Raw genomic sequence first — 23,917 nt, 5'->3', positions numbered from 1 at the left:
TACAGAAAGTATGCTTTTCCTAATAAAAAAAAAATACACACATCATGATGAAATCAAAATACACCCTTTGTACTTTTATACATATTCTTGATTTTATTTTGCATGATATTCCAAAGATATCTTTTATTAGAATGTAATAACTTGCTTCAAGTTTCCTTTTCAGCTGGTGTCACCTTAGCCATGTGGATAGTTGAAAAATATTAAGCAATAGCCAAATGCCTATTTAGGAATTGTTAGGAGTTGTCTTCTTTTGTACAGGGGTTGGACAATGAAACTAAAATACTGACCTATATAGTGTTGGAGGTTTCACGCCTATATATGTGTGGCCTGGTGGCTAAACTTCACTGATTTTATATTCCATCAGCTTGAGCAGAGTGTGAAGGTTGAATTAGCAGAGAAATAGCACAGCTGTACATAAAATAATGTAAACTACACGACATAATGGGAGACATGTCAAGAGTTCAAAAGAGGACAAATTGTTGGTGCGCGAGACGCTGGCTCATCTGTGACCAGGACAGCAAGTGGTGTATCAAGAGCTATGGTATCCAGGGTAGTGTCGGCATACCACCACGAAGGACGAACCACATGCAACAGGAGTAACTGTTGACACAAGAGGAAGCTGTCTGAAAGGGATGTCCAGGTACTAACCTGGATTGTATCCAAAAATCATAAAAGCACAGCTGCCCAACTCACTGCAGAATTAGACTTGCACCTCGACTCTACTGTTTTCACTAAAACTGTTTGTCGGGAGCTCCACAAATAGTCATGATCAGATGAGTCTACCTTCACTGTCTTTCCCACATCCGTGGGAGTTATGGTGTGGAGAAGGCCCAAAGAGGCTTAACACCTGGACTGTTGCTGCCCAGAGTGAAGCATGGAGGTAGATCATTGATGGTTTGTGCTGCAATATCATGGAATTCCCTACTGTGCTTGATGGGCGCATCACTGCCAAGGACTACCAAACCATTCTGGAGGACCATGTACACCTAATGGTTCAAACATTGTAACCTGAAATAAGGCTGCACAATTAATTGAATTTCTAATCGCGATTACGATTACAGATGCCACGATTTCATAATCATTCAAAAGCACTATTACATCAAAAAAATATCCACTTACATTATTCTGCATGTTAAGTTGTGAGAGGCAAATCACGACTACTTCAGAGTGTAAAAGGTCTAACCCAGCACCAAAGGAACTACCAGTGACATAAGTGTACCCTGATTGGTCGAGTGAACGCGAAACACCAGCACCCACCATTTTTAAAAAGCCGTGTCACAGCCTATATATTTACTCCATGAACTAACTCTATAAACATGGAAAACAGTGATAGATGGACCTCTCAACCTTACACTAAGAAAATCCAGTGCGACTTTGAGCAGACCAAGCAAAACATGATTATGTATTTCTGCTCAGCTAGCGACACTGGGCATCTACCACACGGCAAAAGCTAATACTTTTACATATACTGTCTACTCTCTTTGTACAACAGTACTATCTAATAACGCATTAGACAGGACTGTTAAACAGACCATAAACTAATGAAGACAGAGAATGTGAGCATTGTGTGCGCAGGCTCTGGCTGAGCTGTTCTCAGTGCTGTCAAAATAAAAGTAACAACAACAAGCGCAGCTTACGTCAGTTCAGAGTTCCTACTGGCGGTGCGAATGCAACCAGGAAAATGGCCACATTAGTTCTCAGGGAACCACCCTGGTGGCTACTTCCTATAACTAAGTTCCTAGAACAAAAGCTATTTTTTTGTTAAAGCTATTCAAAACATAATTCAATGTAATTGTGATAATAATAATTAATAATCGCAATTACAATTTCAAGGGAATGATGATTTTTGTCATAATCGTGCAGCCCTACCCTGAAAGGGGTAAAGTATATCAGCATGATAATGCATCAATACACACAGCAAGACTTGTGACAGAATGGTTTGGTGAACATGAAAGTGAAGTTGAACATCTCCCATGGCCTGTACGGTCACCAGATCTAAATTTTTTTTGAGCCACTTTGGGGTATTTTGGAGGAGGAAGTCAGAAAATGTTTTCCTCCACCAGCATCACATAGTGACCTGGCCACTGTTCTGGAAGAGGAGTAGCTCAAATTCCCTCTGGCCACTGTGAAGGACTTGCATCTGTCATTCCCAGGACAAATTGATGCTATTGGCCACAAAAGAAGGCCCTACACCATGCTAAATAAATTATTGTGGTCTAAAACCAGGTGTTTCAGTTTCATTGTCCAACCCCTGTAGTCAGTGCTTCATTTTGCAAGTAAAATGTGTTGGGAATGGCATCTCATGTTTAATGTAGGTAAATAAATTGCAGCAAGGGTGTAGTCGCCAAAGATGTGGGCGAATTTTAATACAGTTATTAAAATATTGATAAGTTACTAGCATATAAGCCCAGAAAAATGTATTCCACAGCTTATGGAAGGCGCTTAAAGTCTGTGTCTGTTTAAAAGACAGAAAATGATTTTGTGTGTGCTGCCTGAAATATACTTTATTGAGCCATTATTATCTTGGGGAAATGCTTTTGCTGTCAGTTGTGCATGACTAATTTTGACATCAATTGCTACCGTGCCTGACGGAGAATGCTTAGAAATTTCAGCGCTGAGCAGTGTCAATACTGACCTTTCAATAACACATTGATTTGCAGTTACTGTAAATGGAGAATCACCAAAGCACCGCAGAAAGTAGACAATAATTGCAAACAAGTAATTAGAGTTGATGTGACTCAGTCTGGGAGCAAAGCCTATATTCAACTTTTTATGGAAACTGCCACTCATCTTTTAACAGGCGGCTACTGCAGGCAGCAAAAAAAGCCAATCAGACGGGTCACTTCCTGTGGGTGGGGTCAGATAGCTGGGGCTCGAAGATATCGCCAGTGCTTCACCAGGAGGAAATGGCCGAGGGAGCTGTCACCATCCTACCCAAACGACAGTCCATCAGAGGCGAGTGACAGATTAAATCCTCCACTTGTCAGTGGTTGCTCTCATCCATTAGAGAGCAGATCTGAACCAGAGCGTGTGCTTAATGTTTTCTGACAACACATTAAGCTACTGGTGGAGCATTTAATAATCATAGCAAGTTATGATGTATGCATAGTGTTAAAGGAATAGCTCACTATGTTAGTTAGTTCACTTCAATAGTTCAAAAGCAAAAATTCCTCCAAATATGTATAACTTACTTTCTTCAGTGGAACACAAAAAGAGGACTTTGAAGTATCCTCATCCAGCATTTTTCCATACAAAAAAAAGATTCATCAAGCTCTAAAAGAGCACCGGACTTGTGGGCTTTTATTCCAAGTTTGTGTGATCAACGGACCAAAAAAACAACAACAAAAAAACAAAGTCGCTGTTTGGATTTAAACAGGCAAATGCTTAAGAGTCTATGATTGGATCATTAATGCTGTGATTATAATGTTTCTAGCATGTTTGGCAACAGTTCTTCTAACCCTAACTGGAGTGTGCAGCTTTTCATTTTTTAAATAACCATGTAGGAAGACACATCATGACCATATTCCAGGATGACAATGTCAAGATTCATCAGGCTCAAACTGAAGGAATGGTTGGAGGGAGACATATGAATTGGCACCTGAGTCCAGACCTTAAATTCAGGTCTTTGGGATGTGCTGAAGGAGACTTTACAGAGTGCTCACCTCTTGCATTGTCAATACAAGATCTTGACCTTGATTGAAGAACCTCCTGATGGAAATAAATGTTGTGATGTTATTTCTATCATGAGGTGCATACATTTTTGATCTACATATATTATAGATTTTTTTAAAAACACAATACAACATCATTCTATCGATATTTATCACAATATTCTTTTCATATTATTAATGAGGTAGGAAATGCATGTACACATAACTTATTTACATTCAAGTAAACTCCACAGAGTAAGCTAACTTTTACTATGGAGGCCTATGAAATCCATAAACCATCTATTTTCCCCCAAATTCTGTGTTTTCAGTTTTTTAAATCTATGTTATATGATTCAATATGAATTTGTCATAAAATTTAATGACATGAATTCATAACATTTTAAACATTTAATCTCTTAATCAAATGAAAATATAACAATTAATTTACAACAAAACAACTGCTGTGTTAACTACAGTATAAACTGCATGAAGGTTCTTCAGAAAATTCTCCTTTTGTGTTCCACAGAAAAATATAAACTTGTTTGGAATGACTTTGGGGATGAGTAAATGATGACAGATTTGTCATTTTTGGGTGAACTATTCATAGCAAAATTGATGTTACATGCAAATGTTCCGTCAAATCATGTTGCTCTCTGAAGTTCATTGGCTGAGAGCTTTGACTCTGACAGAGCGCATTAAAGTGACACACATCTCATCGATCTACCCTCAGGCTTTGATCGCTACTTCACCAGCCGCACACTCGAGAACAACCGGAGGAATATCTGGTTTGCGGAGTTCTGGGAGAACAATTTCAACTGCAAGCTCAGCCGCCATGCCTTGAAGAAGGGATCTGGCATTAAGAAATGCACAAGTAAGTATCTCTCCCTTTCCCTCTCCCTTTCCCTCTGGCAACACTCCATTTCAGAGAGCTCCATAAAAGAGAGAAAGTGAGCAAAGGGAGAAGCCAAATCTATCGTAAAAGACTAGGCCTGCTGTTCTCAGATCGCCTGAAATGGGTCTTTGTTTACACCAGAGTCTGATTAGTCATACCACAGCAAAGCTGTTTTACGTCTGATGTTTTCTGATGCACAGCAGCAGCATCCCTACTCTAAGCACACAGAACCAATGCAATCCAGCCAATTGGATAAGAGATGATGATCTTTAATTGATTTGAGCCTTCTCTCAGGGGAAGAGCCGCCCGCAGCGGCCCGTCAGTTACAAGTTCAGCCCCAGTCAGAGCCCGTCCGTTTGGCTGTGAAGAAAGGCTTGACTCCTAGCAACACATTTCAGGCTTCATCCAATCAGTGCGGGTTGCGATCTTACGAGGAGGGGTTTCCGCCAGCAGACCTTTTCGAGGGTGGCTACGGTAGCGCGTCTAATTCTCAGCATGTAGCCTACCAAGCATTACAGTGCTTACTGCACTGCACCAGTAAGCAGGGCAGGATATTAACCTCTCGGTTCAGTATCGGTGCGGTGACCTCCTACAGACGGTGGAAGTTAGATTATATGCGACTGTGGCAAAGGGGCTCGCTGTAACATCGCAGCGCGCTAAATGTCACCGTGCATAATCCTTGTCAGTGGGCTTACTTGTAATGGCTGGCCTTTAGCGTGCTGCAAGAAGTATCTGGCCTGAAACAAAATCCATCGCTCCGCCACAACATAATAAATCACTTTTTCTTTATGCTAATTGCTGCGCCCACAAGAAAATTCATCATTGTTACCTTACACTCTTGAATTGCCATTGGTGATTAAATGCCGTGCTTCTATTCACTTGATTAAAAAATATGGTAGGGTATTTTCTGTGCGTGAATGAGATGCAAAACATGCCACTCAGCACAGCTTTTTCTTTCTTTTATGATAGTTTTGTGCTTGAATATTTTTCTTGCGTGCTTTTGCTACACCCAAGGGTTCACATCCAAAACAGGAGGTGTGTGAGTGTATTGCACATACTGTATGCTGACATCAGGCTTGATTATTCATGTAAAGAACAATTCGGCATTTGCCAAGCACATTGTAGCAGATTTATAAAGCCACATGGGAAATGAAAATGGTGTTAAGACTGTTTGCACAGCTTTATTAGTTCATGAAAACGACTGCATGTTGAAATACAATGCAGCCTTAACTGGGTCGCATCCTCTAACAGCTTTGTCTCAAAGGGAGGATGTAATATTTGTCTGAAAGCACTGATTCAGAACCGGAGGCCACTATGACTGCGGCTTGCTAAACCTTTATCGCTCACCGTGGAGCCTTGAGTTAGCATAGCGTCAGTCTCCGGGGTCTGGGTGTTTTCAGTGCTGTAATAACTGCTGACGGAGATTAACAGTCAAGATCTGCATGTATTTTCCATTAAGGTTCAGCTTGCATGGTTCCTAGCATGTCGCGCATGCTGTCCATTCAGGACCTGTGCTTTCTGAGAAAATTCTGAGTTTGTTTTGCACATCATTAGCACAGTGAGGAGTTGTTGTTTTTTTAGTCATCTAGACAGTCTACAGTGTAGCCTCAAATATAGCCTCAGAGGAACAATGCTAATGCGTGAGTCAACAGGCACCCACAGATTTGCCCAAATTCCAGCTGACATTTTCGATAATGACTAATGTGATGGAGGATCTGTGAAACATATTTGGGGTATGAATCAAAGCTGATTATATGACATCACTGCCTTTTATCCATTTCATTAACTGTGAGCTGGGTTTTACATACACTATGCAAGGTATTATATGCAGTATTTATTAATTTATTTAATTAACCGCAGTATTTATAGTATAGTGTGTGTGTGTGTGTGTGTGTGTAAAATATATATATAATTTTTAAAAAATGTTTATAATTTTCTTTAAAGATATCTCTTATGCTTACCAAGGCTACATTTGTTTGATCAAAAATACAGTAAAACAGTAATATTGTGTAATATAATTACAGTTTAAAATAACTGTTTGCTATTTTAATATTTTAAAATGTAATTTATTCCTGTCTTAGCCAATTTTAGCCATTACTCCAGTCTTTAGTGTCACATGATCCTTCAGAAATCATTCTGTTCATTTTTCATACATTCCTGTATAATGTTGTTGTTACCTAAATTGACTAAAATCACTAATTTAGGCAATTTATATTATTGCCATTTAGCCTGAAAATAATTATTGCCTTCTGTATGGGGGAAAAAAATAAATAAATAATATTGGTGCATCCCTAACTTGAATATTTTTTGTAAGTTTATATTAAGTATTTAATGCATATTATATTTATTGCTAACTGTTTTTGGCTATTATTAATATTATTGTAGTCACTTAAAAAAAAATAAAAAAATCATTGCAGAGGTAATGATGGTCACAAACACAGAGATGCAGTTTCAATTTAACCAAGCTGAGTGCTCACAAAACTGGCTCACTCACAGATCATTTGAAGTAGTTTTAAGTTCACTTTGATTCAGACGTGCCCGAAAATAGGGCTGACCAAATAAGTGAGTTGTTTACTCTGTAATTAATCAGTCCTGTTCCATCAGTTTGACCCATTGATGTGGATTTGTGCACTGACGGTGTAATCAACCAATCACAGCAATGTTTGCCAGTATTTTGCCATTCCCTCCTCACATTCGCGTCACGCTCTAGGAGCTCAGTGTGAACACATCGAGCTCAAGGGAGGTCTCCCGCTGAAACTTAATCCGCTGATGTCACTGTTGGAGAGTGCTACTTTAGAAAAACGAGTGATATAGAAGTCATTTGATGACATATTTCTCTTTTAAAGTGTTTTTTTTTTTTTTTTTTGGAAGGTCAATGGTAGAAACAAAACACAAATGGCACATATAGATTTTTCACCTTGAGGCCTTTGAGCCTGATTTTTGCCCTTTATTGACATGCTGTCAGCTTGTTCAATGGCCCTAATTCATGAAACACGTGTGCAGGATGAATTTCTGTGTAAATCATTCAGAAAACCGTTGCTACATAAATTGTTCGTTTCATGTTTCATGAATGAGGCCCAATGTGCCTCTATCTGATTGCGGTATAGTTTTGACTTCAAGATCTGACCCCCGAAATCAAATTGCCTTATTGATTTATTGATTTAAAAGCTTAAAATCCACCTGTAGTCAATATTTTTATCCCTTAAAACTCATCTTTGATTACCAAAATGACATATTTATGATTTTCCTTGAAAAGAAAAAACCTTTGTGCCTTAAAATAGCTTGAATGTAACTCTACAACCTTGCCTCATTTAGTATACGCAGTTCTATGAATATGCAAATTAGCCCCGCCTCCACTCACACCAGCTCAGAGATCCACTCGTTGACAATCACACATTGACATGATTGGTTACAAGGTAGTTTGTGATGAAACACCAGCGAATCCAAACCGCGTTTTTGAGACTGTCTTTGGTTCACTGCAGTTTTAAGGAGAAAATATTCAGCATTGGTGTTGACTTATGAATTTGCACATTGTTTGTCTTAAAGCACATTAAAAACACCACTTAGACATATAAACAACATTAAAAACTTGATTTTCACCACTGGGGGACTTTAAAATGCACTTTTTAGGGGTTAGTAAGATTTTTTTTTAATACTGTTATTAAGAAAGGACCAATTTAATTTATCAAAACTGACAGTAAAGACATTTACTACTGTATTCTATTTTCAAAAATGCTTTTCTTATGAACTTTCTATTTGTCAAAGACTCCTGAAGAAAAAAAAAAAAAAAAAGTGATTTCCACAAAAATTAAAGTAGCACAACTATTTTTAACATTGATGGTAACAAGAAATGTTTTTAGAGCAGCAAATCAGCATATTATAATAATTTCTGTGACACTGAACACTGGAGCAATGGATTACTTCTTTCAAAATCATTAAAACATTCTTACCAACCCCAAACTTTTGTATGGTAGTGTGTGTTAGATTTAGTACAAAAACACATGAATGCATCGTGTTGAATTTAATTTAGATAATACCTCAGATAGCAAGTTAATGAGTACAGAAATGTAAAGCATTGCTTTTTTATCAGGGAGAATGCAATGCTTAAATATAAAGACTGTGTTGACCCCCACGCATATCGAAGATCCAGCAGCCAGAGATAGAAGACTGCGCTACATCAATGCTGCGATTTTCCAGCCCTCACAAAAGCCCTCTGGTTACTGTCGGATTAAAAGGCTGGATATCTCAGCGTTCAGCTCTCTCTGCCTCTCCTCCTCTCTACCTCCTTCCCATTCTCTATCTCTCACTCTCTGTCTTTCTCTGTTTGTGGTGCTCGGCTCTGCTTTTATCAGGGTTGAACATACAGGAAATTCTCCATGCAGGGAGCAGCTTGTGATTATGGATTGCACATGTTGAGATGGATCTCAGTGATATTAGAGGATGGGAGGACAAAGTTTAGCTTGTTGACATCTGTTCGCTGCAGTTACATGATTTCACTGCTTTCTTGAGTAGGGGTGACGTGCAGCCTGACTTTTGAGTCCATTTTGTAGCTTATTCTCAGTGTTTTTGGTGGGTCGTGACTTAAGATTTTAATTAATTTGCTGATGACGTCATTAATGAACAAATAAGCCTGAACCTCCAGCTGAGACTCGAACGCGGGTCACCTTGTGCACAGCTATGGCATATGACAGCGCTGCCCACAAGGCTATTGCTCCTACATAACAACTTATTTTTATCAGTTCTTTTGTCTTTGGGTTATATTTCTCACAGATTTCTGCTTGATCAGATACAGATAAAGTAGCACAGTAAAGATTACATTTATATGAATGCATTAGTGAGAGAGCGCTTGCATGTGTGAATTACTTCTACCTGGCAGTGTTGTGCGCGTTACGATACAGCAGTGCATTACTTTAGAACAGCGATTAACTTACGTGTACAATAAGCTGTTTAAAACGTGTATTCGCCCGATCAATTGTAAGCATCCAGATGGTATAATCAAACATATCTTGTGGAGCGCTCTCAGAGAATGCATTTATTTGTTATTTTAACTGTTGGAAACGGAGCGTAAAATTGGACTTCAAAGATGATCAGCAACTAGTCGACGTCAAGCCTAAAATGTCATGGCACAGCATTAAAGTCGACTAGTCAATTAGTCAACTAGTCTGTGCGTCCCCTAGTCGTGACCCAAAAATAGCCAAATAATCGTGTATTAATAGGATTGGAAAATAAATATGCATAGGCATATTGCGCACGATTTATTAAAACGTGCACACAATTTACTATTTCGTTCCCTTGATTTATAAATCATGCGCATTATTTATAAATCGAGGAAACGAAATAGTAAATCGTGCGCACGCTTTAGTAAATCAAGGGATCAAAATAGTAAATCGTGCACACGTTTTAGTAAATCGAGGGAATCGAGGGATCACATAATCGGCTTGGAGATTTCAGAAAAAAATTCAAACAAGATGGAAGCCTCTCAGCGGCAGTGGAGCGAAGAAAAGGAGATTGAACTTATATCTTTTTATGCTGGTAAGTTGTCATGTGTCAACCCAAAACAGGGAATTTACCTAATTTAGTGCTTAAAATACCAACAGGTGTCTAATTTAATGTGCGTAGGCTGTAATTTAGCCATTAAATGTTTTCAGTTAAATACTAAAAAGACGCATTTTCTGTTTAACGTCTGTAGTGGCGTAGGCTGTAGGGCATATGGCATTTGAAAGTAGCTTTTGAAGCGATCGGGTTCAGATCCGCCTTTTGCCAAACTTGCTCTTCTCTGCTGCCAACTGTCCGTTACCCTTTGTCTCACCAGGTTGCCCGTTGACAGCAACGTTACCCAGCAACATTGCTCAAAAAGTTGCCCCGTGTATCATCACCTTTATTCTTGCCAATTTTTTGTCTGTAATATGCATCAGATAGTCAGTGAAATAACTACATGTGCATTGTCTGAAGCTGAGTATCATCAGACTGACTGATGCTGATAAATATATATTAGCCTGGGTATTGATTGTACATAAAATGCCCCATTTAACTAGTTTCAGAAGGAATAAAAGTTGGGGGGAAATGTATTGTACAATTGCTTCTGGCAAAAAGGTTTAATTTGATCCGTGATTTTTCTGTTTGCCAAATTGAAGTGACCGGAAAAAGCATTGCCAGTGCAAACCAGTATATTGATTAAAATTAATTATTGGTTTAACCTAGAACATTCCAATCTCTCTTGATTGTTACAGAATATATATGGTGTAATGGCCCAAATATTGCTCACAAAATGAACATTTGCAGTGTTATAAAAATAAACTTGTGCACCACATGGACTGTGCATAGGCCACAGTATGCAAATTGGTGACTCTTTGTTACCAAGTAATGAATTAAAAAAAAAAAAAACCTTCAGATTTAATTCAACACATTTAGAACAAAACCTTATACGTATGTATAGAGTTAAGCCCTCAAATCAGATGCAATCATCCAGGAGTTATAAAATTAAATTAAATTTGCATGACTAATTGAAAAGGCATTTAAAAAAGAAGCTATAAAATGGAAAGATTAGGAATTGATGCACCGCTTTTAGACTTTTCCCATGACATTCTATTAGAAGTGTATTTTTAACCAAAGCGAGGATTTCTTGGCTCATGATAATTCCACTTGGGCTTGTACTAAATTGCAGAAATTGTGTTCTCAGTTCAAAAAACAAAAAATTATTTGAAATAAACATCAATGTCAAATGCATGCTTAGCTTGATTAAAACTGAGTTGTTAGTTCAGGAGTCGAATGGACCATTGGTCTGTGGAAACATCTTTTGTCAGCTGTCTGGATCAGTCTGATCATTGGTAATGGATGCCACTGTAAAGATGCACACAGATCTGCACTGCACTCAACAGTACTTGTCTTAATCAGTATCTTTTATTTACAGCAAAAATATAAAACCATAAATTAAGTTAAATATGGTACTACCACCTGTCTGGGTGACAGTATGTATATGGAAATTATACGCAGATGAGGCTCTACATAATAAGCTGTTGTAAGCTTGCATGCACAATCTTCTGTTAATTTAGATCAGCAAGTTCAAGAGTATGTAAGAATGGTTTAATGAATATGAAAACATATATGTATGTGCAAAATTTACCATTATAACACCACCTGTCCTATAGAGGAAGCACAAAAAAACAGCACAGAAACTTAAAAATTAGTAACCCAAGTGAATCACCTGTAGTTAACTACTAGTGAAGAATAAGTAACTTTTTTCACCATATGTGATGTACAGTGTTGGCAGGAAACGAAAGGAAGAAAAGAGTGGTCACTCCACAAACATTTGCACAGTAATTGCTTTTTGAGCAAAGCAATATACAGCAAAGCAAATTCGGCATGTACCCATCCACAACCTCAGCACAAGCTCTAGTGATTCTTTGTATCTCTCCTGCCTTGAAACTTAAACTCAATGGGGATTGTAAGGCAAGTTTGGTGTTTATTGTGAAAAGTGAAATATAAATGAATGATTTTGGATAAAATTGAAAATGTATTAAAGTTATGCATCTAACATTAATAGTGGGTAGAAAACTTAGTACAAGGTGGATATTTTAGATTTATCTTTAGTACAATGAAATGTTGTCATTATGCTATTTCACTCATGACAACTCTCAGGATAGTTCATAAACATTTTGTTAATGTAAATCTAATATACATAGGTTTGGTCATGGTGGACTAGATCTGCTACGCTGCTGCTACAGAGCAAGTACGACTTGCTTCGGCTAAATACTCAGAACATAACATCAATAGAAACTTGCTGCTGCTGCTAGAGAGAGGGAGACCCCTCATAGCAGATCTAGGCAGGTGGTGCTGGGGAGGTGGAGGGCTAGAATAAGAACCTGCATATAGCTGGCAGAGTTGGTGTATTTATTTGGATGCATCATGGTTACAAAGGGAAGCAGTAATGGATATGTGAAATCAATTGGCTGTGGAAGTTACAATGAAACAACCAATCAGAACGCAAATAGATTTTCATGGCTGGACTATTTATTTGTACTAAAGACAAAAAAATAAATTATTAAAATATTTGGTTACACTTTCTTTTAAGGTGACATAGTTACATTGCACTTACTCAAATAAGTACTGGGAAATATTAATTAACTACATGCACTTACTATAGAGTTAAGTTAGGGTTTGGTTCAGGGTTAGTTACTTGTAATTGTGCATAATTTACTGTTATTACTATAGTAAGTACATGTAGTTACATGTAACTATGTCACCTTAATGTAAACTATGTCACCTTAAAAAAAGTGTTACCAAATATTTAGCCAATTATTTAATTTTGGAAATGTACTGTATAAATATACACATTTTGATGTTTTTCTCATACAAAGGTTCCTTTCAAGTTATCTTTGGGGGACTTTGACATGGAAATGTTTGAAAAACCCTGGATTGAGTAAAGTATTGTATAGGTTTTATGAATTGCTTGCAATGAAATTAAGTTGAGGCCAAAAATGTGTTGCATTAGCTTATTTTTAAGAAATATGTGGTTCCCACTATAGGGCTGTTTCTAAAACAATGATGAGACACAAGACGCCAGTGTTTGTATTCAAAAAGTGTTGAAGGATGTCCCCCAGGGGCAATTCATTAGACTTGGATTGCCAAGCTTTAATAGAGAAATTTGAGGTTCCTTGGTTCCCAGCAAAACCTCCCTCAGGCTTGTGTTGCTCAGAGAGGAGTGGCGGAGGAGACATCAAATGTCTTAAATGCTTTGCATGGGAGTGTTGATCAAAAAGCAGGACCCATCTTTCATCCAGAAGAGATGCCTGATAAATGCAGAGGTGATGCAGATCTATTATCACCATCCCACCTAAATGTTGCGTACGGATTATAGAGGTGGGTTTGTAAACAAAAACATGTTGGTTCAATCCCTATGAAGAGCAATACATGAGTCATCAGAATAGTGCCCTTGAGTAGTAAGTGAAATGGGAGTCGCTTGGCGTAAAAGCGAAAGAATGACTTACAAACTAAAACAAACATTTAAACAGACTGTTAAAATAAAGTTTATATATATATATATATATATATATATATATATATATATATATATATTTATGTGTGTGTATGTATATGTATGTATGTAACGGAGGCTAGTAGTCGCTGTGTGAGTAAACCTCACTCCTCTGATCTCAAGAGATGCTCTAGCATGAGATGCTAGGGGTTGCAGCCTTTATCCTCCTTGTTAGAGCATCCGACTCCCACGCCGGAAACCCAGGTTTGAGGCCCGCACATCGCGGGGCGAGTAGGACCTGGGTAGAGGGGTTACACACACACACACATACATATATATATATATATATATATATATATATATATAAAATTGTACTATTAAGATTTAGATTGTCTGGACCCAAGACAAAAAAACCTGAAACCTCTCAACAAATATTACCTGAATTAGTTTTGAAAGGGTAGAAATCATTAACCACCTTCTTTGATTGCCGGAGGGATTCTGAGGTCCGAGATCCAAAACTAATGTATGCAACATCTAAAGCAGTCATTCTGTCCTTTGAATCAATTATAGCTGCCATCTCCATACTGAATATTTTAATTCATTCATCAGAAGTTAATGGATTGCTTTTATACAGTAAGTGCATTCAGAGACCGGCACTCCTTGAGTAGCGCGCACACCCCGACCATTTCTATAGACCGCTCACGTTGTGTCTGAATCAAAAGTGCTTTGTATCAAGAATTTTTTTTATCGTTGTTGAGATTAAGGCTACAGCAGTTTCCACAAAACCCTTTGAGAATAAAATCACTCGTCCGAAACCACAAACAGGAGACTTAAGTGAGACAAAAGGCTCTAGAGGTTTTTCTGGCAAATGGGGAGAGTCAGAGCCATTATTCCCTGTGAGAGCAGAGTCCTCAGAGCAGGACAGCTAGTGTCTTTAAAGTCCTGGAGCAGCAAGAGGTACCAAAGGTTACGAGCATGCTACTCTGTCACAGCCCCCATCTCTGCCACCTTCCAGCCCCAGATAAACTCTCTGAGATGCCTCCCTGAATTGCAAAAGGATTTCGCAAATGGCCTAAGACCCTGCTCTAGCGAACATGGATGTGTTTAGAATCTATAGGGTGAGGAGTTTGTGCCTGCAACTGTATCGGATATGTAGGATTTTCGGCTGTACAGAGAAGAGGTTTTGATTTGCTTTGCTTTATTTTTTTTTCTTCATTTTTTTATGATGCCAAATGGTCATTTTTAAATAAGCAGAATAGTTCATTTAATCATATATATATGTATATATATGTATGTATATATATATATATATATATATATATATGTATGTGTGTGTGTGTGTCTGTGTGAGAAAATGCCCCATATGAAGTATGCAGAATAGGGATGTCCGGAGCCAATCGCAAGGATCAGTATCAGGGCTGATTAAGCAGTTTTTTAAAATGATCGGTATCGGCTACCCTAAGCCTGATCCCTTTTTTTTACGTCAGTTGTCATGCAGGTGTCATGCAGTAGGTGACACCTTCAAGCGGGTTTGCCAACCGCCTTTAAAGGGGACATCGGATGCACCTTTTACAAGATATAAAATAAGTCTTGGATGTCCCTAGAGTGTGTATGTGAAGTTTTAGCTCAAAATACCCCACAGATCATTTTTATAGCATGTTAAAATTGCCACTTTTTGGGGGTGTGCAAAAATGTCCCTTTAAATGCAAATGAGCTGCTTCTCCCCAGCCTGCTTTCCAGAATAGGGCAGAGTCAAATACTCTGACATTAACAACTGGATTGTGGAGAACCTCACACAGCGAGTAAGAATTCTTAAAGATGGATGAATACCAACTGTTTGTCCAACTTCATATTCAGAACATGCTAGTACTGCACGTTATATTTTGTGAATTTAAGCAAATTGACTTTGTGAATGTGCTTGTTAGCACACTGTATGGCTAAAGTTATCATTGTCTCTGACTGTATTCACAGAGATCAGATCTATTTCATTAGTTTTTTTTTTTTTTTTTTTAAGAAGTAATACAAGTATGCTTCTTATTGTACAGGCGGTGAGCATGTTCGGGTAAAAAAAAAAAAAAAAAAAGCTTGTCTCTGAATACAGTAAGAGACAATGCTAACTTTAGCCACATTAGCACATTCAGAAAGGAGATTTGCAAACACAGACATTATAAAGTGCGATATTTACATGTTCTGGATATGAAGTTGGATCACGAAGAGTTGGTATTGGTAAATCCTGCGTTTTACTGACCCTCGTTTGCAAAGCAGTCCAGAGTACGATTCACACAAACATATACAAATTTAGCTCATTTCTTGGTGGCTCAGATGCCGGGAGTTTAATATTACAACCAAAAACAACAATTATAATGTTTAAATAGCTGAGACATTTTATGACTAGCTGCTCTAGTGAGGGTGTAAACATGGCGGACTGTGTGCGGCTCACTCCGGGTGGGATCTATGCTAACAGGGCAGAGATTGTCACCAAAGGGTGGGGCTTTTCCCTACATTGACATCATTGTAGGGAGAAAACTGGAACAGCATGTTTCTAGACACTGCTTCTGATTTATGAGTATTATAAAAAAAAAAAGGAGTGGGTTGATTTTTACGATTATAGGGTAATTGGTTACACACACTCTGTGCACACTTTAATGTTCAAACACCGTGTAAAAGTAAATTTTGCATCCGATGTCCCCTTTAAAAGAAAAAGAAGAATCTAAAATCTGCGTGCGTGAATGAGGTCTGTTCTGTGTGACACACATGTTCGGGCTTCCTTGTTTAGCATATGTGTTGCACATTTTTGTAGCGAATCACTTGAAAGTCATTTATTTAGCATTTTTTTATTTTATCTGCTGCCAGACTATCTGAAATGTCTTTGCCATAATGCGTTGCTGTTGGTTGCGTCTTGATTCGGACTTGACTGCTACTGCGAGCTTCATGCTTTCTAATCTTTTCTCTTATGTTATATCTTTTTTTATTTTTGTTGCAATTATTCTGCTTATTGTAAATATAAAAATACAAGAAGTTTATATCAGTAGTACCATATTCATATTTATGACCACACAGTAAGCACATATATATATATATATATATATATATATACATACCCCATACGATTATAAAATAAAAAATATTTTATTAATTTCAAATTATTTTATTTATTAATTATATTATTTTATTATTAATTATATTATTTATTCATTAAATGTATTTTATTTTCTGCAATTAAGTTCTTATATTTGATTTTTTTTTTTTTTTTCAGTGTTGTTACAGTAGGCTACTTAGTGTTTGAATTATTTTATAAAAAATAAATAAAAAAAACTTTTTAGCAAATCAGTGAACATCAAAAATTTGCAAATCGTGGATGTGCTCAGAGTTTGGAGTTTGTGCCTCTAACTATGTTGCATTTGAAGGATTTTGTGTGCACATTGAAGACAAACAGCATGTACAGTATGTGTATGTTCGTCTGTCAGTGAGAGTGCTAATGTGTTTGTGTGTGTTTGCGTATGCAGAGCATTAACAAGTGTGTGGGCTAGCCATCCTCCCCCAGTGCGATAGAATCACAATGGATTTTTTTTTTCTCTCAGGCAGACCTACGGGGGAACTCAAACAGTCCCCCCCCCACCCCCCAAATAGTTATGCTTGTGGTGAACAATTATACAAGCATAACCTGCCTCTTTAATTTAGGGTTTTCAAGATGCAAAGGGACTGTCGAGGATGTTAAATTACCATTGGCTTTCTGTTTAAGGAAAAGCTTAAGTGCTGGTGATTAGAAACCCTAAAAGAATAGGACAGACATTTCTTTACTAACAGCAGCTTCTAGAAGCAGCTTCTGTGGCTTTGTTTAGATAAGAAAAGGTTTGCAAATGTAGGAAGAGAAAGGATATGGATGGGTTTGTCTTGGGCAAACCAGCAAAGAGTATGAGTAAAAGAGGAAACCAGCCTTTTGAAATTTCAAACAACAATAAAATACTGCACTAAGCGGCATTAACCTGAAAGGAATCCTATTGTATAGAGTAATGATTGTTCTTTCAGTTTTTGTAGTTGTTGGAAATACTGTAAATGTACTGTAAATGCTGGCAGAAACCCACAATGACAATGGCACAGGCTTTATTCTGAAGAGTGTACCCTGCAATCTGCCAACCTGACATCTGACAGCTATCTCTCCGGTTTGTTCTGGCAGGGTCATAATTGAAACAGCTCCTTTGCAATTAAGACCTTACAAAAAAAAAAAAAACCCAAGCTGAGCAACTCCAGCTCTAATGAATATACAGCTGTCTGGCATGATTATATGAGCGCTGAGAGATAATTAATCTTGCTTGCTGTCTCCCTGTCTATTATTCCACCCTCGTGTGTTACCAGACCTCTTTCATTTATCCGTGGCATGAAGAGCAAGATACGGGACTTAGATAACTGAACATGTGAGATGACAACTCGTGGCATATTGTAGATATTTGATTATTTTCTACCTCTTTCGATTTAAATACTATTTAACAAGCCCTGTAGAAATGATTTCAAATACAACCTTTTACACATACAACTGTACAGTACTGTACAAGCTGTACAAGCCAACTGGTTGTCCTTCCCCATTTTATTTAATTTAATTTTAAAATCGAAAAATTATTGATTGGCATCCCTATACACAAACACACACACACACACACACACACACATATATATATATATATATATATATATGTGTGTGTGTGTGTGTGTGTGTGTGTGTGTGTGTTTGTGTATAGGGATGCCAATCAATAATTTTTTTAAGTATGCAGATTAATTAACTGAATTAATATATCAATATTTGGTGAGAAAGTAAAGATAAACATTGTTATTTTGAATTTTTTTATTTATTTATTCATTCTATTTTATGTTCTGCAATTATTTATCTACTAATATTTGTACTGTAAGCATTTTTCATTGCTTTTTACTTGGTGCATGAATTGCTATTATATAAGATTATATATTAAATTTAAAAAAAAAAAAAAAACGCCTTTTAGTGAATCACATAATTAATATTTATGACCCAAGCTGTGCCTGAATATAAATTTTTATATTATATCATAATTGTCACAATGTTTTAGGCCTAATTATGAAACATTTATAACAAAAATGCTAAAATTATGCTTCTCTACACATTCTAATGGTATCTCAAATGAGTGTATCCGTAGCAACTAGGCATTTAAAACGGTGTCATACTTGTGAAGAGAGCTTGATGAGATTTATAATGTGCCCTTTTCAGATCATTCTTACACCCCTGTAATGGTTTTATAACTCAGATTAGTAGTCTTAACACATTTCCATATGTGTCCATTATCTATATGATAGGATGATAGAACATTGAGCTGCTACCTTAAAGGGTTAGTTCACCCAAAAATTAAATTTCTGTCTTTAAGTACTCACCCTCATGTCGTTCCAAACCCGCAAGATCTGTGTTCATCTTCAGAACACAAATTAAGATATTTTTGATGAAATCCAAGAGATTTTTTATCTCCCATAGAAAGCAACAAAATTACCACATTCAAGGTCCAGAGAAGTAAAGACATCGTTAAAAAAGTCAACGTGACTACAGTGTTTCAACCTTAAAGTTATGAAGCGACGAGAATGCTTTTTTGTGCGCAAAAACAAAACAAAAATAACGACAATTCAACAATTTCTTCTCTACCCTGTCAGTCTCTTACGCAGTTGACGCAGTGCAGCGCTTCTGTGTTTAGGTCCGAACGCTGGCTCAGTATTGGCTGACACTGTTCACATGATCACCACGAAGCATGCATGTGATGCTGATGCAGGAGCCGGCCAATACAGAGTCGGCATTCTGATGTAGAACACAAAAGCTCTGCAATGTGTCTTCAACGTATAGGAGAATGACAGGGTAGAGAGGAAATTATTGAATAAAGTCCTTATTTTTGTTTTGTTTTTGCACACAAAAAGTATTCTCGTCACTTCATAACATTAAGGTTGAACCACTGTAGTCACGCTGACTATTTTAATGATGTCTTTACTACTTCTCTGGATCTTGAATGTGGTAATTCCGTTGCTTTCTATGGGAGAATTCTATCGGATTTCATCAAAAATATCTTAATTTGTGTTCTGAAGATGAATGATGGTCTTACAGCTTTGGAACGACATGAGGATGAGTAATTAATGACATAAATTTCATTTGGTGAACTAACCCTTTAATGAAAATGTGTACTAGTTTTTGGCAGAATTACATCCTTTGTGTTTAAAAAACAGGTTTAGTCATTGTTCGAGAAATTGCTTACTTTTTGTTCCTAACCATCTGCATTCATTTATGAAGGAACATTCACTTTTAATGTAAATGTTCATTTTTTCTTATCCTGACTGATATCTTATCTGAACAACTTGTGGTGTTGTTGCTAGCAAGCTGATTAAGTTGATGTGTTGATGTGAAGATTTCCTCTTGATAAAACCGTAACACCACTGTACACAATGCTTGTTAAAAAAGCAATACGCTCGAAAAATTATGTTGTCTTCTCAGTTGGTGAATTACAAGTATGTTCCTCTTGCCCTCAAAATCTATTGCTTAATACTTCTTCAGTTCAGTCGTAAGTATTTCATAAAATAAGACACATTTGTGTTTGGCTGAGAAGTGAAATGCAATCTTGAGAAAGGAACAGTTTAAATAGTTTGATTGCATCACGTTAGAACTACTATTACTGTATTTCTGGCAAATAAACTACAGGAAAAATTATTTTATTTTATTTCTTTTTTCTGCGACAGCAAAGAGCTTGTTTACATTTTAGACAAGTCAAGTTGCGATACTGAACAGGACCACATGGAGATGCCAAAAAAAAAACCCTAAACCAACCGCCTAGATCTGCATATATACTAAAGTACACAGCAGCATACACAGGACAAATCCAAACATTATCTTGAATGTGTGTGAAAACAACGTGAATGTACTGAAATGTGTCTGTGCATGAATACAATGTGTGATCAGTACGTCGAGAGCACGCTCATACATGATTTGTTTGCGCATCAATAAAACGGACTCATGCGTGCTTCTGTACGTCACCGCAATCGTCTTTACTTTGATTGCAATCCTCATCCATCAAAACTTTCATAGCAAGAAGCTGGTTTACTTTATCCAGCCGAGAAACATAGTTTTCATATCATCTGGCCATACAAGCGGTGGGATATTTCGACGTTCTGTTCAGACAGGAACAACGCGATGCGGGAGGGCTCGCGCTCTTCAGATACAATGACAGAATATGACAGAGAGTTCGAGTTTTAAAGCGAAACAGACACTGGAATGAATAACTCTCTCTGCCATCTCTGATATAATCAGCATGTAACTGCGTGACATAAATTACGTTATGACGCAATTTCACGTGCTTCCGTAATTTTTTTGCGTTAAATATGCATTAAATTATTTTAAAGCGTTAAGGATTTTGAATTAATTGCATGCGTTAATGCGTTAACGTTGACAGCCCTAATATATATATATATATATATATATATATATATATATATATATATATGTATATATATTTATGTATCTTACTATTTATTTTATTTTATTAAATTCAAAAATTCACCTGAAGTCTTGCCTCAAGCTCACAGCTGATTGGTTTAATAGTGAAGATTCTGAGGTGGCAAGTAACTTTGACGCATCCAGTTTAGAAAGTGTCAAGCTGTGCAACATCAGTCGCTTCCAAAAGTGTGACAGTTCAGTCAAAATCCAAAGACACTTCAGTTGATGTTCATGCAAACGTTTTCTTTCGTCTGTCAGATCAAGAGCGGATCGGAAAAGACTCGTCCTATGAGCAAGAAGGAAAGGTGATGTTCGTGATTGATGCAGTGTACGCAATGGCGCACGCCCTCCACAACATGCACAAAGACCTGTGCCCTGGCAAGGTGGGACTCTGCTCCAAAATGGATCCTGTAGATGGAGCCCTCCTGCTAAAGTACATCCGCAATGTCAAGATTTCAGGTAAGCGGTTTACCTTCTGCATTACCGCTCTTCTGTTCGTCCTTTGACAGACCCACCAGTACAGAGCAAACATCTGTTTATGGGTGCTTAAGAAAAGGGATTTTTGCATAATTATCCCTCTGACGGTGAATTAAAGTTTCTTCATTGCAGCATAACAATTTTAAAACGGCTCTTTCACAGGAGACGTTTTTGAAAACTGTCCAAAATCCTTTTTATAAAGCCCCACCCTGGCCATAAATTGTCAACAATTGGTTTTACGAAGATTAGCTGCTGGAATGGATTAGAGTTGTGAGAAACAACAGAAGCCCTGAGGAACGACAGACTGCTCCCCAGAAAAGTATTTTGATATGTGCTTAGCGTACCCAAGCCAAGGTTCCTCCTGAGCCATGTATGTGTTAATTAAAGCAGTTTGCAGTGGGCTCACAACACCCTTTGGACATGTTCTTCCTGGACTATCAATGGCAGTATGACTAATTAATTTACTGAGTATTCACAATTACTCAGAGGACCATGATTATGTGGCCTACAGTTCTGAAGTGTAACCGGCTAATAGAATATGACTTTCGGGGGTCATTTTTGTTTTTTGTTTTTTCAACTGGGTCAACTGTTATGCAGATTGATCTGTCACATGGTTCTCTGACCAAGTGCCCTTCAATCATTAGTGCATTTGATTGAATGATTCTCTACTGAGCTTTTTACTGAGTCAATAGCATCTGCTTTTGAATAGGCCATGACGTTTTTCCAGCAGAAAACATGCAGATCTAATTGAATTAATGAAGTGCCTGACAATTACCGCAGTAGTTGGATGTTAGCTCAGAATATAAACACTTGATTGGGGAGTTCTTCGGGGACCAGTTGAGAACTGATGATTTAATGAATTATACTCAGTGGTCGAACTGAGCCAGTAATCGGTAACGGCAATTCTGCGCTGTTCACATTTATTCATGACTTGGTATTGTTGTTTTTAAGGGTTGATCAATTTAGCTTTGGTATCTTTTGTAGCCTATTCTGTCCATTTATATATAAAGCAAAGAGCTGACTGAGATGTTGAACCACCAAGCACACTTAGGTTGTTTTTATGTGCGTAAAAGACATCAAAAGTGGTCGTTCTTTAAAAGATCTCAAATCCAGTAAGTAGCTTTTTCCTTTCAAAATGAGGTGTGTACACTACTGTTTGAAAAGTTTGGGGTTGCTAATATTTTTTATATGTTTTTGAAAGAAGTCTCTTATACTCATCAATGTTTTCTATTTTAATGTCTTTTAAAACGTAATTTATTTCTGTGATGGCAAAGCTGAATTTTCAGCAGAGATTATTAGTCTTCAGTGTCACATGATCCTTCAGAAATCATTCAAATATGCTGATTTGTTGTTTGAGAAATATTTCAAGTAATTTCAAGTAACATTTTGAAAACAGTTGCTTAATGTTTTTGTGGAAACCGTGATAAGGATTCTGATGAATAAAAAGTTCACAAGAACGGCATTTATTTGAAATAACCATATATATTCAAGCTTTCATAAAAAAGAATATATGCAAGCTTTAATTATGCTAATGTTATTCTTTTTTCAGTTGAAAGAGGATCTACAAACACTTCTATCTTACACTTCTAACCCTATTTACTGCAAATCAACAGCTTTTGTGTTACTCAGTGTCATTCTATTTCTGTTAATGAACAGATATGTTGATAATTATGAGAGTGTTCAGAATGCAATCAGTTTGCAACACTTCTCCTGCCAGTTCAGAAGTGGCCATGGCAGACATTAGCAGCAGCTGAGCTGAGATCCAGTGTCTGGCAGCGATTTACTGCTATATAACCATGGGCTTGATGAGAGGGACAGTTTTGAAACAGCTTTGGCTACACACAGCAGGTCTCAAATCTCGCAAAACTGTCTAGTAACTCCGCATTGCTTGTTTCCAGCACTACTTTCCACACATAACCCTGTTCTCCTCTCTTGAACCGACTTTGAGTGAGGTTAGTTAGAGACTTCAATAGCCTGAGATTGAATGAGGCGGCCCCATCACTTTTCTGTCCGTGCAGTCTTCACTCTTGTCCAGAATGGTTTCTTCTTTGTAAGTCTACTGAGTGTGATGGCCTTTAAACTGCTGGCTTTGCTCCCAAAGCTCAAATTGCAGGTTTCCTCCACATTGTCTTTTTTACCAACATAAATTACTGCCAAAATGGGTTTTAAAGTTCTGCTGATGGCTGGTAGAAAACGACACTTTAATTTTCAGTTTCATTATGATGAAGTTTACAAGCTTACATTTACTTTTAATCCTGGATATAATATAATAAACTACTTCTATCTATCTATCTATTAGGGCTGGGCGATAAAACGATAACGATATGTATCGCGATAGACACGTGATCGATATCAATAAAAAATGTGTTCGATAAAACGTTCTATATTTTTTATTCTTCGTCGGAAGAAAACAGAGGTTGCGAAGCAAGTTTAGT

At 37.3% G+C, this 23,917-nt stretch overlaps 1 protein-coding gene across 4 annotated transcripts in view; it reads left to right on the top strand.

The window, feature by feature from the left end:
• The window catches only part of grm4 (glutamate receptor, metabotropic 4), a 217,140-nt gene that overhangs the window by 161,683 nt on the left and 31,540 nt on the right, over positions 1 to 23,917 (top strand). For all 4 annotated transcript variants that reach the window (XM_051896223.1, XM_051896222.1, XM_051896224.1 and 1 more), the window contains 3 exons: positions 2,801 to 2,955; positions 4,381 to 4,521; positions 21,264 to 21,464. In XM_051896223.1, coding sequence (XP_051752183.1) covers positions 2,801 to 2,955; positions 4,381 to 4,521; positions 21,264 to 21,464 — 497 coding nt within the window. The remainder of the gene's footprint in view (positions 1 to 2,800; positions 2,956 to 4,380; positions 4,522 to 21,263; positions 21,465 to 23,917) is intronic.

The sequence above is a fragment of the Ctenopharyngodon idella genome, chromosome 6 (genome assembly GCF_019924925.1).
Source record: "Ctenopharyngodon idella isolate HZGC_01 chromosome 6, HZGC01, whole genome shotgun sequence".
Classification (NCBI taxonomy): Eukaryota; Metazoa; Chordata; class Actinopteri; order Cypriniformes; family Xenocyprididae; genus Ctenopharyngodon; species Ctenopharyngodon idella.
Note: the sequence above shows the minus strand (reverse complement) of the source record. Positions and strands in the feature narration are given on the sequence as shown.